This window comes from Podarcis liolepis, assembly GCF_965112155.1.
Source record: "Podarcis liolepis genome assembly, chromosome: 1".
In the NCBI taxonomy this organism is placed as follows: Eukaryota; Metazoa; Chordata; class Lepidosauria; order Squamata; family Lacertidae; genus Podarcis; species Podarcis liolepis.
The window spans coordinates 9,487,267-9,502,911 of record NC_139554.1 but is presented as its reverse complement, the minus strand read 5'-3'; the positions used below and the strand labels follow the sequence as shown (position 1 = coordinate 9,502,911).

The 15,645-nt window shown below is 45.0% G+C and overlaps 1 protein-coding gene across 1 annotated transcript in view; it reads right to left on the bottom strand.

The window, feature by feature from the left end:
- The window catches only part of PRKCH (protein kinase C eta), a 106,889-nt gene that overhangs the window by 43,380 nt on the left and 47,864 nt on the right, over window positions 1–15,645 (bottom strand). The window contains exons 3-8 of the mRNA XM_083518322.1: window positions 11,612–11,762; window positions 7,286–7,320; window positions 6,002–6,090; window positions 4,964–5,093; window positions 2,385–2,512; window positions 382–525 (exon numbers count right to left, since the gene is read on the bottom strand). Of these exons, the coding sequence (XP_083374448.1) occupies window positions 382–525; window positions 2,385–2,512; window positions 4,964–5,093; window positions 6,002–6,090; window positions 7,286–7,320; window positions 11,612–11,762 (677 nt within the window). The remainder of the gene's footprint in view (window positions 1–381; window positions 526–2,384; window positions 2,513–4,963; window positions 5,094–6,001; window positions 6,091–7,285; window positions 7,321–11,611; window positions 11,763–15,645) is intronic.

Below are 15,645 nucleotides of genomic sequence, written 5' to 3'. Positions count from 1 at the left end.
GAGCTCATTTGGTGGTGGGCAGGAGATTCTGATTTCTTCTGCTTTTCTCCCACCTTAAAAAAATAAATAAATCTATGGGCGCAAATAGAAATAGGTTAATTAAATAAGTAGTGATGCAAAGAGGAATGGTTTTAAATTGTTGTTTTTTATATATTGAGTTTCGTACACTGCTTAGATATCTTTATTCAAAGTTAACTGGGTTGCAAATGTCCTTAAATAAGTAAGTACGCAAAGGTGGAACCAAATGGCCGGGAAATTGGGTGCAACCCAGTTTTCCTTCCCCTCAACACGCAGATCCTGTGGAAATGAAATGGAAGTTGCACAGAAGAAACTAAGGAGCAAGTTCTGCCCATACTCCAGGTGTCGACGAGGAACTCTTACCTTTCCAAAACTGCCCTTTCCCAGAACTCTAATGAACAGCAAATCCTCAATTTTCAGCTTGCTTGCCGAGACTTCAGCCACTTCGTTGCCATCTTTTCCACTCTCTTTTTTCTGTCGCCTCAGCGTTGACCTGGAGACCAGTTTCTGGAAGGGGGAGAGAGAAGGCAGCAAGCCATTGCTTATTTTATTTTATTTTTGCAAGGAAGCGCCATAGCTGACATATTCACACCCACATGATGTTTGCATTTTTTTCTCCATAACAATGAGGGACAGAAACTTGCTCCGTCTGATCGAGTAAGCTAATAGCAACTGCATAGCTGTCAACGTTTCCCTTTTTTAAAAAGGGAAATCCCCTTATTCCGAATAGGATTCCTCGCAAGAAAAGGGAAAAGTTGACAGCTATGAGCAACTGTGGGGACTGTTTTGAGGCTTTGCGGTTGAGGCAGGCTGAATACCCACCCTCAACTTTTGTGGAAACACTTCTCCCTCACAAAGATACTGTATTTGGTGACATTTGGGGGAGGCACATTCTTAGAATTTTCAGGGGCGAAATTAATACGAAAGGCGGCCAAAAATTTCCCTCTTTGTTTGCTCTTTAACTCCTCCCAAAGAAAACCTTGCTGCCACTTCAGGCAAAGGGGGCACCCATATCTCTCCCCCGCCACAAAAAAATACTTCTAAAAACAAGGCTCTGCGGTGGGATTATCAAGCTTGCTATTATATATTTTAGTGTGGCATTGTTTTAAAGTGTTGTTGTGTTGTATGATTTTTTAAAAAAATAAATATATTTATTTGGTTTTTCAGATTAAAATTTTACAGTCACATATCCATCATACAACATAAAAAGAAGATTCCAAGGAATCTCTTGGACTTCACTCTTCCCCTTTGTGGGTCCTATTGTTAATTATTTCCTCCTGCATCTATCTTTTATGATGATCCAAATATTTTATATCTCCATTGTGTCCAAAATTCACCCTTAAACTATATGTGTTATTCCAATCCTACTAACGATTTTAACTGTTTACAATGGTCTTTAAGATAAGTTATAAATTTTCCCCATTCCTTATTAACATTTTGGTCTTCCTGATTTCTGATTCTTCCGGACATTTTAGCCATTTCGGCATAGTCCATCAACTTGATCAGCCCTTCTTCTCTGCTAGGGACTTTATCCTCTTTCCATCTCTGGGCCAATAACACCCACACAGCATACATAAATAGTCTTTTCTGCTCCCTTGGGATATATTGTGCTGTATGGAAGTGAGAGCTGGACCATAAAGAAGGCTGATTGCCTAAGAATGGGTGCTTTTGGATTATGGTGCTGGAGGAGACTCTTGAGAGTCCCACGGACTTCAAGAAGATCCAACCTATCCATTCTTAAGGAAATCAGCCCTGAGTGCTCACTGGAAGGACAGATCCTGAAGCTGAGGCTCCAAGACTTTGGCCACCTCATGAGAAGAGAAGACTCCCTGGAAAAGACCCTGATGTTGGGAAAGATGGAGGGCACAAGGAGAAGGGGACGACAGAGGACAAGATGGTTGGACAGTGTTCTCGAAGCTACGAACACGAGTTTGACTAAACTGCGGGAGGCAGTGGAAGACAGGAGTGCCTGGTGTGCTCTGGTCCATGGGGTCACGAAGAGTCGGACACGACTAAACGACTAAATAACAACATGATTCTAATTGTGTTTCACTAGCTGTTTTGAACACCGCCTAGGTGCTGCCATCAGCCTCTGCCATCCTGGTGCCTTGAAGGAGTTTTGGACTCTGGCTCCCATCATCTTGACATGCTGGCTTAGGCTATTGGGAACTGAATCCCAAGGACACCTTTGTAGCCACAGGTCCCCCACTCCTTGTGCTAGAGGGTGGGGCAGCTCTTTAGCAAAAGCAACCCAACGAGTGACTGTTCATCTGGCCTGTGCACTCCTCTGTGCTGCAGGATTCGATTTGAGCTCCTGACGTGGAGAAGAGGGGAGGGCCAGAAAGAAGGTATAAACAAAGCCTTACCCCATTTGGAGAAATGTTTCCTGGTTGCAAGCCCATACACGCCAGCGTCTTGGCCAGCTCTGCAGCGTTCACGCCACAGTTCGGTGCTACGTTGGCTTCGCAACGAATATGTGCATTCATTTTGCATACTGAAAGAGGGACAAAGAAAGAAATGGGACAAAGAGTGAGCGGGGGCAGAATCAATGCACCGAGCAATGCACAAGGTAATATTTCCATAAACCTGAATTAGAATGGCAGAAGGGCAATGGCATCTGCCTGGCTGTTTATTTATGTTATGTTATTTCTTAAAGGTAAAGGGACCCCTGACCATTAGGTCCAGTCGTGACCGACTCTGGGGTTGCAGCACTCATCTCGCTTTATTGGCCGAAGGAGCCAGCGTACAGCTTCTGGGTCATGTGGCCAGCATGACTAAGCCACTTCTGGCAAACCAGAGCAGCACACGGAAACGCCGTTTACTTTCCCGCCGGAGGGGTACCTATTTATCTACTTGCACTTTGATGTGCTTCCGAACTGCTAGGTTGGTAGAAGCTGGAACCGAGCAACGGGAGCTCACCCCGTCGCGGGGATTCGAACCGCCGACCTTCTGATCGGCAAGTCCTAGGCTCTGTGGTTTAACCCACAGAGCCACCTGCATCCCTATGTTATTTCTTAAATTCGTATTCATCCAAAGATCTTGGGGCAGTTCACAGCATAAAAATACAAGATGAAAACATAAAATACACAATAAAAACAAGAACAGGAGCAAAACAAACCAATACCACCACCCCCCCCAAAGGCTATAGGATGTTAATTAGCCAAAGGCCTGGCTGAAGACTTCTCATTGTCAGCCAGTTATGAGAACCTAAAGCTGTAGTTAGAAACTGTAGAGGCAACAAGGCTTAGTGAGCGGGGAGAGTCTCTCCATGGAGGAGCAGGTCAATTCTGTGTCCAGGGCAGCTGTTTATCAGCTCCATCTGGTACGCAGGCTGAGACCCTACCTGCCCATGGACTGTCTCGCCAGAGTGGTGCATGCTCTGGTTATCTCCCACTTGGACTACTGCAATGCGCTCTATGTGGGGCTACCTTTGAAGGTGACCCAGAAACTACAATTAATCCAGAATGTGGCAGCTAGACTGGTGACTGGGAGCAGCCGCCAAGACCACTGGTCTTGAAAGACCTACACTGGCTCCCAGTACGTTTCCGAGCACAATTCAAAGTGTTGGTGCTGACCTTTAAAGCCCTAAACGGCCTCAGTCCAGTATACCTGAAGGAGCGTCTCCACCTCCATCGTTTTACCCGGACACTGAGGTTCAGCTCCGAGGGCCTTCTGGCAGTTCCCTCGCTGCAAGAAGCCAAGTTACAGGGAACCAGGCAGAGGGCCTTCTCGGTAGTGGCACCCACCCTGAGGAACGCCCTCCCACCAGATGTCAAAGAGAACAACAACTACCAGACTTTTAGAAGACATCGGAAGGCAGCCCTGTTCAGGGAAGCTTTTAATGTTTAATAGACTATTGTATATTAATATTCTGTTGGAAGCCACCCAGTGTGGCTTGGGAAACCCAGCCAGATGGGCGGTATATAAATAAATTATTATTATTATTATTATTATTATTATTATTATTATTATTATTATTAACGGTTGTGGGGAGGCAGGGACTTTCAGTGTCAGCAACTGATGCATGGGACAAGCCCTCCCAGGGATGAGTTGCTGTGCTCATTAGCCCTGACACTCAGCCAAGTTGGAGCAGATCGTGTTCTTGCTAATAAAGAGTTAACTCCAACTCGCTCCATGTGATTTACTGTCCACTTGCTCTTGACAATATTGCACCTCCATTAATTATAATACGATTCCAGCCCTCGTGGTTCTGAAGATTGATTTAAATAGGAACAGAGTAGCTGCCAAGTTCATAGTCAGACCAATTGGTCCCTCTAACTCAGTATTGTCTCAGTATTTGCAGCGGCTCTCCAAGGTTTCAAGCAGGAGATATTCCCAACCCCATCTGGAAAGGCCCGGGATTGAACCTGCTCTATGCCATTGAGCCACAGCCCTTCCACATGCTCAGCTTGTATATTTGCAAATGAAACAATTATGACAAAGACACCGTAGGTCTCTGGTGCTCTCTCATCCAAAAGAAACCAGACCCTAGGTTGCTCTGACTAGGGACTTTTCATTGCTTGGGGGGAAGTACAAACTTGAATGAATGTTCAACAGCTTCCCCTCGCAAACAGGAAACCCAAACCATCATATGAGGAAGGGGCTGTTGGCCTTTTGCAAAAGAAGAAGAAGTAGAAGAGTTTGGATTTGATAGCCCACTTTATCACTACCCGAAGGAGTCTCAAAGCGGCTAACATTCTCCTTTCCCTTCCTCCCCCACAACAAACACTCTGTGAGGTGAGTGGGGCTGAGAGACTTCAGAGAAGTGTGACTGGCCCAAGGTCACCCAGCAGCTGCCTGTGGAGGAGCGGGGAATCGAACCCGGTTCACCAGATTACGAATCTACCGCTCTTAACCACTACACCACACCACACTGGCTCTATAAATAATAAAACAACTCTATAATAAAACAACAAGTGAGAAAGTAATATGAATTCTGGCTTACTTTTGCACTGTAGACCTTGCCTCATGATGCCCCAAAGCAAAGAGCCGCAGTGGTCGCAGAAGGTGGGCACTTTGTAATTGTGGATCCGGAATTTGTGAGGGATGTTGATTCCAAATCTCTGCTCAGAAATCTGAGGAGGTAGCAGCAATAGAGGAAAGGCTGGTTAGTTGGGGAGGTGGGAAATCAAGTAAAAACACACACAAGAATATCCTCCTCTCCCTCCCAGCAAAAAATACCATTAATAGCCAATGGAGGGTTACACCTTCCATTGCCTTGCAGAAACAATGCAATGCTTTTCTAACTTGCCTAGTTCTAACTGCCTAGCAAGCCTTTATTATTTAAAATTTATTAACATATAAATCACATACATATACATTTACACAATACACATACACAACACACTACCTTATTTTCATAACATAAAACATACCTACATTACTCTATGTAACACCTACCAATACTGTACATATCAACATACCTACACTCCCACCCCACATGGACACCCACCAAGTGACTTGACTTCCAGCCGTTCTTGTCATGCTACTTTATTTTTCCAATTAGCTTAAACACATTCCATTTTAATCTCTTCTTCTATCTTGACTATACTCTCCTTTCACTCTAATCGTTTTCTGGATTCACTCAATATCTGTCAGAAATTCTACTTTTTCCACATAAATTTTGATTGTATTCCTTAAAGATAGCCCACTCCTTATTCACTTATTCACGGACTTGGCATAAGTCAGAGGATTAAGCCCATTGAAGTGAATGGACCTAAGGAGGTTGTATTCGGCTCCAGGACAAAGGTGGAAGTGGCACAGGAACATAGGGTGAAGTTACTCCATCTCAGCAGGGCACACCCATCCATCTTTTATCACACAAAACCAACAGATCCTGGCACCAAGTACACATGCAAACCCACAGCCTGAAAATGCATTAAACAAAGTGTGTTGCTCTATAGAAACAGGCAGATCGACAGAGAGGTGAATAAATTACATTGCAATAAGCTACAGAACCCCAAATGTGTAACTGTGGCTTTACCTTTGTGTTCACCTTGTGACTATTGTTCTGGCACGTGCAAGCCGTGACAATGAGATGGTGGCAGCGCTTGTGCACGACACACGTGCAAACTGGAAAACAGACGCAGGCGTGGGGGGGGGGGAAGGGTTGAAACAGAACAGGAAGATGAGATCAACAAGAATCACTGGGAAGCCCAATGCTCTATATTACATATATCAGGGTCAACATCTATTAGTTGCCCTGGAAAATGGAAGCACCAACATTTTTATCTTGTTCTCAAAGGAGCTGCGGAGGTGATGGGTAGGTGTTGGACTGGAGTCACAGCGCAGGAGGAAGGGGTGGATTTAACCATTTGCCCCTGTGCTGATCCCCTAACAGCACCCTAGCTCAGTCGGTAGAGCATCAGACTGCTAATCTCAGGGTTGTGGGTTTGAGCCCCGTGTTGGGCAAAAGATTCCTGCGTTGCAGGAGATTGAAATAGATGACCCTCTTGGTCACTTCCAACTCTACAATTCTAAGATTCTATGAAATCTCCCAGGCTGCTGTTAACTACAGGGGCAAACTACAAACTACAAACATCAAGGCAATTGGAACATTCATAGCTGATGACAGGTCTGTGTTCCATCCATTTGTCTAATCCTTCCCCTGTTCCACCCCCCTACAAAGGCCCTCTAAGTTGCCACTAACTACATCTTGTGGCAAGGAGTTCCATAGGTTCATCGTCCCCCACATAGGGGTGACAAGAAGTGACAGACCGGACTTCTCCAGAATAGACTGACCATCAATTGCAACCAATATAACTATCAACAGAGATAGTTACAGGTGGTAGCCATGTTGGTCTGCCATAGTCGAAACAAACAAACAAAATTCCTTCCAGTAGCATCTTGGAGACCAACTAAGTTTGTTATTGGTATGAGCTTTCGTGTGCATGCACACTTCTTCAAATACGAAAGCTCATACCAATAACAAACTTAGTTGGTCTCTAAGGTGCTACTGGAAGGAATTTTTTATTTTTATTTTGTATCAACAGAGAGGCAGAGAAATTATTTGGCGATATCCATCTGCGTCATATGGACTCCGAATGGACCCTTTCAGATCAAAATGGCCTTAGCTGGTATGACTAATGTTGTCTACCAGCACACCCAGAGATATGCATAACCTCAGCCTAAACTTCAGCATGGGCCTGATTCACTGAGAACCAGCCTTGAGTATATCTCCCATGCATTTTAACGGGGTCTGTGCGGCAATAGAAAAGGCCAATTTGCGGCATGTGCATTTCGGCAAGAGAGAGATGAGGCACGCTACCTTGGCACTGATATCCTTGCTTTCCAAATACTCCCCTGTTGGAGACAAAACAGAGAAAGCGCATGACTCAGGAACAGATAAAAGAGCCAAAATCAGGTCAGGTTTGTGCACAACACCACAGTGGCTGGGAAAGCAGCAGTGACACAGTTTACAATGTAAAAAACAGCTCTTTTGGAGACTTTTTCACCTCTCCTTGAGCAGAGTCAGAGCAGACTGACGCAATCACGGCTGATCCTTTTTGCTCCCCACCCCTCACTGGACAGACATAGCAGGTTCATAGGCTTCTCTTGCGTATGAAAACAAAAACAAAAAACCATACATTTAAAGAAGTTTCACTATTTTTCTATTCTCCTGGCTCAAAGCTGACTCCCCCATGGGAGTCAATACATCAGCAGAGGCACCTCTTAGCAATTTAAAGACCCATGGATTCATCTGTCTTGCTCCTCTTCACTCCGATACAGGCAAGCAAAAGGAATGACCACAGATCAAAAATCTGTTTTTATAAACACTGTATTGGGTTAGATGTAGGTTAACTTTGTAATAAAAAAAATTAAGGTCTCATATATATATATAATAAATGTTCATAAATGTAACAAGCAAACACGTACATAAATATATAAGCCACATGTCTGGAGCAGCACAGGAAGACAGTCCTAAAACCATTTTGACTCCCAAAACTGACCAAATGTTTCTCTGCAAGGAGGGAGGGGGTGGGGGAACCTTCCCATTGTCTCAGGAATTAAGTGAGTACCATCTCAAAGGAATGGCCAGACTACCAGGAAAGGTAATCAGATAAGGCATTATCAGATAACCTGGCAGACAGGAAAAACAACAACACTCAAATTTCTGTTGTAGACCGCCTTTTCTGTGATGTAGGTATGATGTATCTGAGGGGTGGTCTTGGACTTGGAGGGCAGGCAATTTAAAATGTCTATATAAGGGCAGGCACACCTTTGTTCTGGTTCCTCCTCCTTTCTCCTGCGTGTGAAGGGGGCACCCTGTTGCAACAGTTCAATAAAAATCAGGCTTACTAGCTGCTTTGCTTCTCAATATTCTCTGGTTGGCCTCTGTTATTTTCTCTGACCAATGGAGAACCTGCAAAGGACTCTATAAGGGCTCTTGTGTCCCCCATCTTTTCACCTAACTTTTTCTAACTTTCATATATCATCTTTCAATAAAGAAGAAAAAGAGGAGGAGGAGGAGGAGGAAGAAGAAGAAAGAATCCATCCTCGGTAGGCAAAAGCACTCCGGCAAGTGTTAAAACATAAGCCAGACTACGATAGGCCATTGATCTACGATAGATCAAATTTGCAGATGACACCAAACTGGGAGGGGTGGCTAACACCCCAGAGGACAGGATCACACTTCAAAACGACCTTGACAAATTAGAGAACTGGGCCAAAACAAACAAGATGAATTTTAACAGGGAGAAATGTAAAGTATTGCACTTGGGCAAAAAAAAATGAGAGGCACAAATACAAGATGGGTGACACCTGGCTTGAGAGCAGTACATGTGAAAAGGATCTAGGAGTCTTGGTTGACCACAAACTTGACATGAGCCAACAGTGTGACGCGGCAGCTAAAAAAGCCAATGCAATTCTGGGCCTCATCAATAGGGGTATAGCATCTAGATCAAGGGAAGTAATAGTGCCACTGTATTCTGCTCTGGTCAGACCTCACCTGGAGTACTGTGTCCAGTTCTGGGCACCACAATTCAAGAAGGACACTGACAAACTGGAACGTGTCCAGAGGAGGGCAAGGGGGTTGGACTCGATGGCCCTTGTGGTCTCTTCCAACTCTATGATTCTATGATTCTATGAAAGGGAAACTATAACTCTGTTGGTAGAGCATGAGGCTCTTAATCTCAGGGCCATGGGTTCAAGCCCTATGTTGGGCAAAAGTTTTCTGCATTTCAGGGGGTTGGACTATAATAATAATAACAACTATTATTTATACACTGCCCTTCTGGCTGGGTTTTCCCAGCTGCTCTGGGCGGCTCCCAACAGAATATTAAAAACACAATAAGACATCAAACATTAAAAACCTCCCAAAACAGGGCTGCCTTCAGATGTCTTCTAAAAGTCATATAGCTGTTTATTTCCTTGAAATCTGATGGGAGGGCATTTCACAGGGCAGGTGCCACTACCAAGAAGGCCCTCTGTCTGGTTCTAGATGACCCTTGTGGTCCCTTCCAACTCTCTGGTTCTATGGGCTCTGTATGAGACGGCAAATGGGTATGATGGGGCCCCTCCCTCAATTCATCGAGAGTTATAAGGACAAAGCCTGAGTTTAGAGTTGAAAGGCGCAGTGGTTTCACCTAGAAGTCGTTATGTATTAAGATTAGCTGCAGTTCTCACTCAGGGCCACCAGTATGCAAATGAAGGATTGAGAATTGTAGCTCACTGATTGGTTAGCTAGGTGGGAGTTGTTACTGTTACAGGTTACTTCGTATTATATAAAGCAGCCAGCTAGGCTGCAGTCAGTCTGACTCCAGGAACAGTTCTAACTGCTGTAATAAAGAGCTGTGAATCTAACAGAGCTGTGTCCTTTGTCCATCTTTCCCACAATTTAACAGAAGTAAAGGCAGGGGAAGAGGGGTCACTTGTAAAAAATAAGAATTTGCACTTTGTGTTTTTATTTTGCGTTTTTAAATACAAGACAAAACCATGCAACCGTTCAAACTCCGTTTTAAAATTAAATTAAAGCACTATATTAAAAACAGGTATTGCCTAGGCCAGTGTTTCCCAACCGGTGTTCCGCGGCACACTAGTGTGCCGTGAGACACCGGCTGGTGTGCCGTGGGAGGAAGGCGGGCGAGTCGGGCGGTGAGAGGCGGCGGCGGCGGCGAGGATCCGCGTCGAGCCGGGGGCGGCTCCGCGGTGGTGGTGCCGAGCGGCGGGGCAGCGCGCGCAAAAGGGAGGAGCGCGAGACAGCGGAGGAGGAGGAGGCCGGCATGTCCGGGCAGCAGCAGCAACAACAGCAGCAGCAACTCCCGCCGCCGCCCCCTCCTCCGCCCGCTATCGCCGCCGCCGCCTCAGCTGCCCTCGCTCTGCTGCCTCCTCCCACCCCGGCAAGGGGGAGGGAAAAAACTTTCGCTTTTGTGCGTCCCTCCCGGCGTGACGCTGCGCGCTGACGTCACGGGGCGGGGCTTTAATGGTGGTGTGCCGCGAGATTTTTTTCCGGCTAACAGGTGTGCCGTTGCCCAAAAACGTTTGGGAAACACTGGCCTAGGCAGAGTCCCAATAGCCTGAGAGAGGTATCTCAATGGCTGCATTTGGCCCTGAAATAAATGATGATGATGAAAATAAAATAAAAGCTGTGATTCTCATGATGTGGAATATTTAGGGATGGGTCAATCTCGGTTTCTCTCAGTTCTCCACCTTTCCACATCAGTTTGCAGATTAATTTTCTAAAATCCTTAAAATCCGAAAACTCAGCAGGATTTCCATGTGAATTTATCATACTGCACACATTTTTGTATACAAATTTGGCCTAACAGTAATATTTTTGCAAGGCAATTCTCTCGAACATTTCGGTATGTTGTTTTCACTAATAATATATGCATTCTTATGCATGCTTCGGGTTGAATACAAAGTTCATTCTACTCATAGACGACCACTGGACATTAATGGACACAGCTGAGTTAGGTCGGTTCATTTCAATGGGCCTACTCCATATTACTTGGATACAACTCTTTACCCTTCTATATGCAAAATAAAAAAATTCCTTCCAGTAGCACCTTAAAGACCAACTAAGTTAGTTCTTGGTATGAGCTTTCGTGTGCATGCACACTTCTTCAGATACACACTTCTTCAGATACTTCGTGTGCATGCACACGAAAGCTCATACCAAGAACTAACTTAGTTGGTCTTTAAGGTGCTACTGGAAGGAATTTTTTTATTTTGACTATGGCAGACCAACACGGCTACCTATCTGTAACTGGAACCTTCTATATGCAGTTTTGCACATGTTACTTGACTGAAGAACCAAATTTGGAGAAGCGCAAATTTCCAACAATGGCTGCGTTTCGGCACAGATGTTTCAGACAGTGCAAATCAGGCCAATCCACCTTTAAATTTAGGGTGAATCAAATTCCTCCCCCTTCCCTTTGGATATTCTACGGGCTGCCTGCAAATCTTCATAAGCAGACAGAATGGCTCTATCTTTTCCACCCCTATCTTAGGTCAGAGAGCTGCACTTTGTGCCTCTGTTGTGGCCCCTTCTCTTTGATCTGCGGAGAGAAATTGTTTCAGGTAGGGCTGTTCCTAGCGAAGGGATTAGCAAGAGACAATGGGAAGACTCTCCATTTTGAAGCCTCTCTCTCACCAGATAAACTCCCGGCAGTGCGAGCAGTACGTGGGTTGCCGCAAATAGGTAGCCATAAACTTGTGCCCATTGACTTGATGGACTCGCCGCCGCATAGCCCGTTGGCGCTTCCGGGTGAAGTTCTTAAATATTCTGTCCCTCTGGAGAGTTCCTGCGTGTACAAAGGTAAAGGAGACAAAACAGGGAAGCAAATGCTTATCAGTACTAGTTCTCGGTTATTTGCCACTCTTTCCATTTAATTTTCAACCACAAGTTATCTCAAAACATGATATAGTGGTACCTCGGTGTTATGTACTGAGTTGAATAGGATTCAGAATGCAGCAGTCTGATTGGTCCTAGAACAATAGGATTCAGAATGCAGCAGTCTGATTGGTCCTAGAACAATGCAGCAGTCTGATTGGTCCACAGGAGCCACCCAATCCAGCTCCAGGTGGAAGTGAATCCGCAACCTGATTGGCCTACAGGAGAATCCCGGAATTAGCCAATCACGTGGGGCCCATTGTGTAAATGATGTATATAAAGCAGACATCCTAGGGAACTTCCATTCCTCCTCACCACTATGAGCTGAATAAAGAGCATGAAATCCACTCTTGACTCCGGGTATATTTCACTCGGGTTACAGACGCTTCAGGTTACAGACTCCGCTAACCCAGAAATAGTACCTCGGGTTAAGAACTTTGCTTCAGGATGAGAACAGAAATCGTGCTCCGGAGGCACGGCAGTAGCGGGAGGCCCCATTAGCTAAAGTGGTGCTTCAGGTTAAGAACAATTTCAGGTTAAGAACGGACCTCCAAAACGAATTAAGTTCTTAACCTGAGGTACCACTGCATCTTTAAGCACCTTCATTCCTTGCTCCTCCTTATCTCCTCTCCTCCCCCTCATTCTCTCTCTCCATCAGCCATCCAATCGCCTTCTGAAACCCAGGATCTCCACTTCTGGGATCATATGGTCCCTATCCTTTCTTTTTTGCCTGCAGATCCTTTTCTCCCCTGGGAGCATATTCACCCAGTGCTTTTCCAGCTGCTCTGGCTCCCAGTGGAGGACAGGGTCAGATTTAAGATGCTGGTTTTGACCTTTAAAGCCCTTCACGGCCTAGGACCCTCGTACCTACGGGACCGCCTCTCCCGGTATGCCCCACGGAGGACCTTAAGGTCCATAAAATAGCAACACCCTACAGGTCCCGGGCCCTAAGGAAGCCAGATTAGCCTCAACCAGAGCCAGGGCCTTTTCAACACTGGCTCCGGCCTGGCGGAACGCTCTGCCTCATGAGACCAGGGCCCTGCAGGATCTGATTTCTTTCCGCAGGGCCTGTAAGACAGAGTTGTTCCACCTGGCCTTTGGCTTGGAGCCAATTTGATTCCCTCCCCCTCTTTCCTTTTCCTTTCTCCTCCTGTGATGAGGCTGCATTTTAATGTTTCAGTGTTTCAATGTTGTATTTTAATCTTGTTTTTAAGTTGTATTCATTCAACTTGTTTTTATTATTGCTTGTTAGCCGCCCTGAGCCCGGCCTTGGCTGGGGAGGGCGGGGTATAAATAAAAATTATTACATTATTATTATTATTATTATTATTATTATTATTATTATTATTATTATTCTCCTCATATCTCGAAGCTCTGTCTGTATCGCTGCAGTGTGATCAGATCGTATAAGCACCCAACTTTCAACCTTGTGCAGTTGGATGCCGGCCGGCTGAAATCGTGCAAATTAACTGCAGAGAACCTAAAAGCTCTTTTTGTGCCAGGTTTCCCCCCCCCCCAAAGCGGAAAGAGCTTTTAAGCTCTCCCTGTTGACCACCTTGCTTAGCAGTCTCTGGGATGCTCTCAGGAGACCATGCGTGAACTCAGACATCCCTGAAAGAGCTTGCAAACATCGCCAAACACCAGGAAGCCTCCGGTGACCTCCTTCCAAAAGGAAATCAAACCTTTGTAAGCACCGCACCCCTGAAATCTTGGCGAAGTGAGGTGCACATAACACTATATTAAGGCTACCACCGGATTAGCTGAGTTTCAAGATGATTAACTGATTAAATTTGCATATGAGTAGAAAAAAAAAACCCCAGTGTTCTCAGAAACACCAATAGGAGTGTTAAGGCACTGAATGATGGGTTCCAAAACCTGCTATTAATTTCTTCCAGTTCTTCAGAATGGCTATTTTTAAAGCTGCACATCACAAACTTCCTGTTTCCACACTGACACATGGCTCTTATAAGTGCCTTTACACACACTTGTCTGTCATTCTGCTCCATGACTGGCCAAGGAAAGAGCCAGGTAGCTATTTCCAAATCACACTCAGACATCGCACATCAGGAAAGGGCTTGGGAACTGGATTCTTGCACACTGAAGAATTTGGACAGACATCTGTTTGTCTAAGGTGGCTACTTATGTATTGCCAAAGAAAGCAAGGAAAGGACTCAGAGTTGCATATGCTGATTTATACGCATAGATGCAAATTTAGCAATCATTGGTTGTATCCCGCTAAATCCTACCCAGTGTAGACCCACTGAAATCAAATTACCGTATTTTTCGCTCTATAAGACGCACCAGACCATAAAACGCACCTAGTTTTTGGAGGAGGAAAACAAGAAAAAAAATATTCTGAATCTCAGAAGCCAGAACGGCAAGAGGGATCGCTGTACAGCAATCCCTCTTGCTGTTCTGGCTTCTGTGATAGCTGCACAGCCCGAATTCACTCCATAAGACGCACACACATTTCCCCTTACTTTTTAGGAGGGAAAAAAGTGAGTCTTATAGAGCAAAAAAATATGGTACTCAAGTCCATTGATGTCAATGATCCATTCCATGACTTAGACAACACCCTCTCCTTCTTTCTTTTTTTATTTTTTTTAATTAAATTTTCACAATTATAACAAAAACAACCTAGCAAAAAGGAAAAACAACAGCAGAAAAACATACAAAAAAAACCTAAACCACAACAATAAAAAACATAATCTTTATCCCATATCCCTTTAAACCCAAATTTTATTTACATTGTTAATTGACTTCCTCCATTCCCTCCCTTCCGAATTTCCTCGTATCTGCATGTAACAGCTTTCCAATATCATTCTTAAACAAAAATATTTCCAGCTGTTATCTAATTTATTCACTTTTCTTACTGTTCTGAATCCCATTTATTTAATTAAATCCTAATTTAATCCCAGGCCTATTTGGCACTTTCAAGTGATTTCTAATTTTTTATATTACAATATTTATTCAAATACCAAATGGCGCTCTAGAGTTGAAATCGGAACTCTATGAAATTTTCCATTGTGAGCTTTAAAACGGATTTTTCAGAGCGTTTTTCTATAGCAGTGTAGATGCAGCCTGTCAGGGAACTGACATCGGAGCTAGAGGCGGAGGGAAGGCTCTCAAATGATGCTGGAGAAGGGCCCAGCAGGGAGAGAGGCAGCTCCGCAGATGGGGAAGCAAATCAGTGCAACACCAGGGATATAGAGGGGCTGATGGGGGAATCGGCGAGGGGGCTCCAGGACTCTTCACCGGACACCAGCGGGGAGAGCACGGGTCCTCCGCTACCCACGCCCACCCTGCGCAGAAGACTTCCGTGCAGAGAGAGTAGGAGGAGACTGGGTGTCAAACAACTTTTATGTTGGAAAAGATTTAAGAAACGCCCACTGACAAAATCTGCTAGCGACTGAGGCAGCCACGAAGTGAAGGGCTGCCCAGACTGAAAGGTTTAGCAAGGCAACAAAGCCTGGAGAGGTGGCAACTTACGCATGAGCAACCCATACACATTACACAGCCCATGACTATAATTTAAACAGGAATACACAATTGTAAAAAAGACTGTGAGCAGGCGACTTGTGTGCCTAAGTCGGTTTTCCAGCTGCTTCTACCTGTCAATGGGCAACTTCATATATGCAACTAGACTGCTTCTCAGTTGCTTGACCTTGGATTCTTCGATCTGTGCTCCTCCTGCAACCCTGATTGGGTCCCTGTCCCCTGAGGGTGCTCATGGTAATGGAACACCCATGTTAGATTATATCCAAAGTGCAAGAAGGAATCACTCCTCTTCCAAT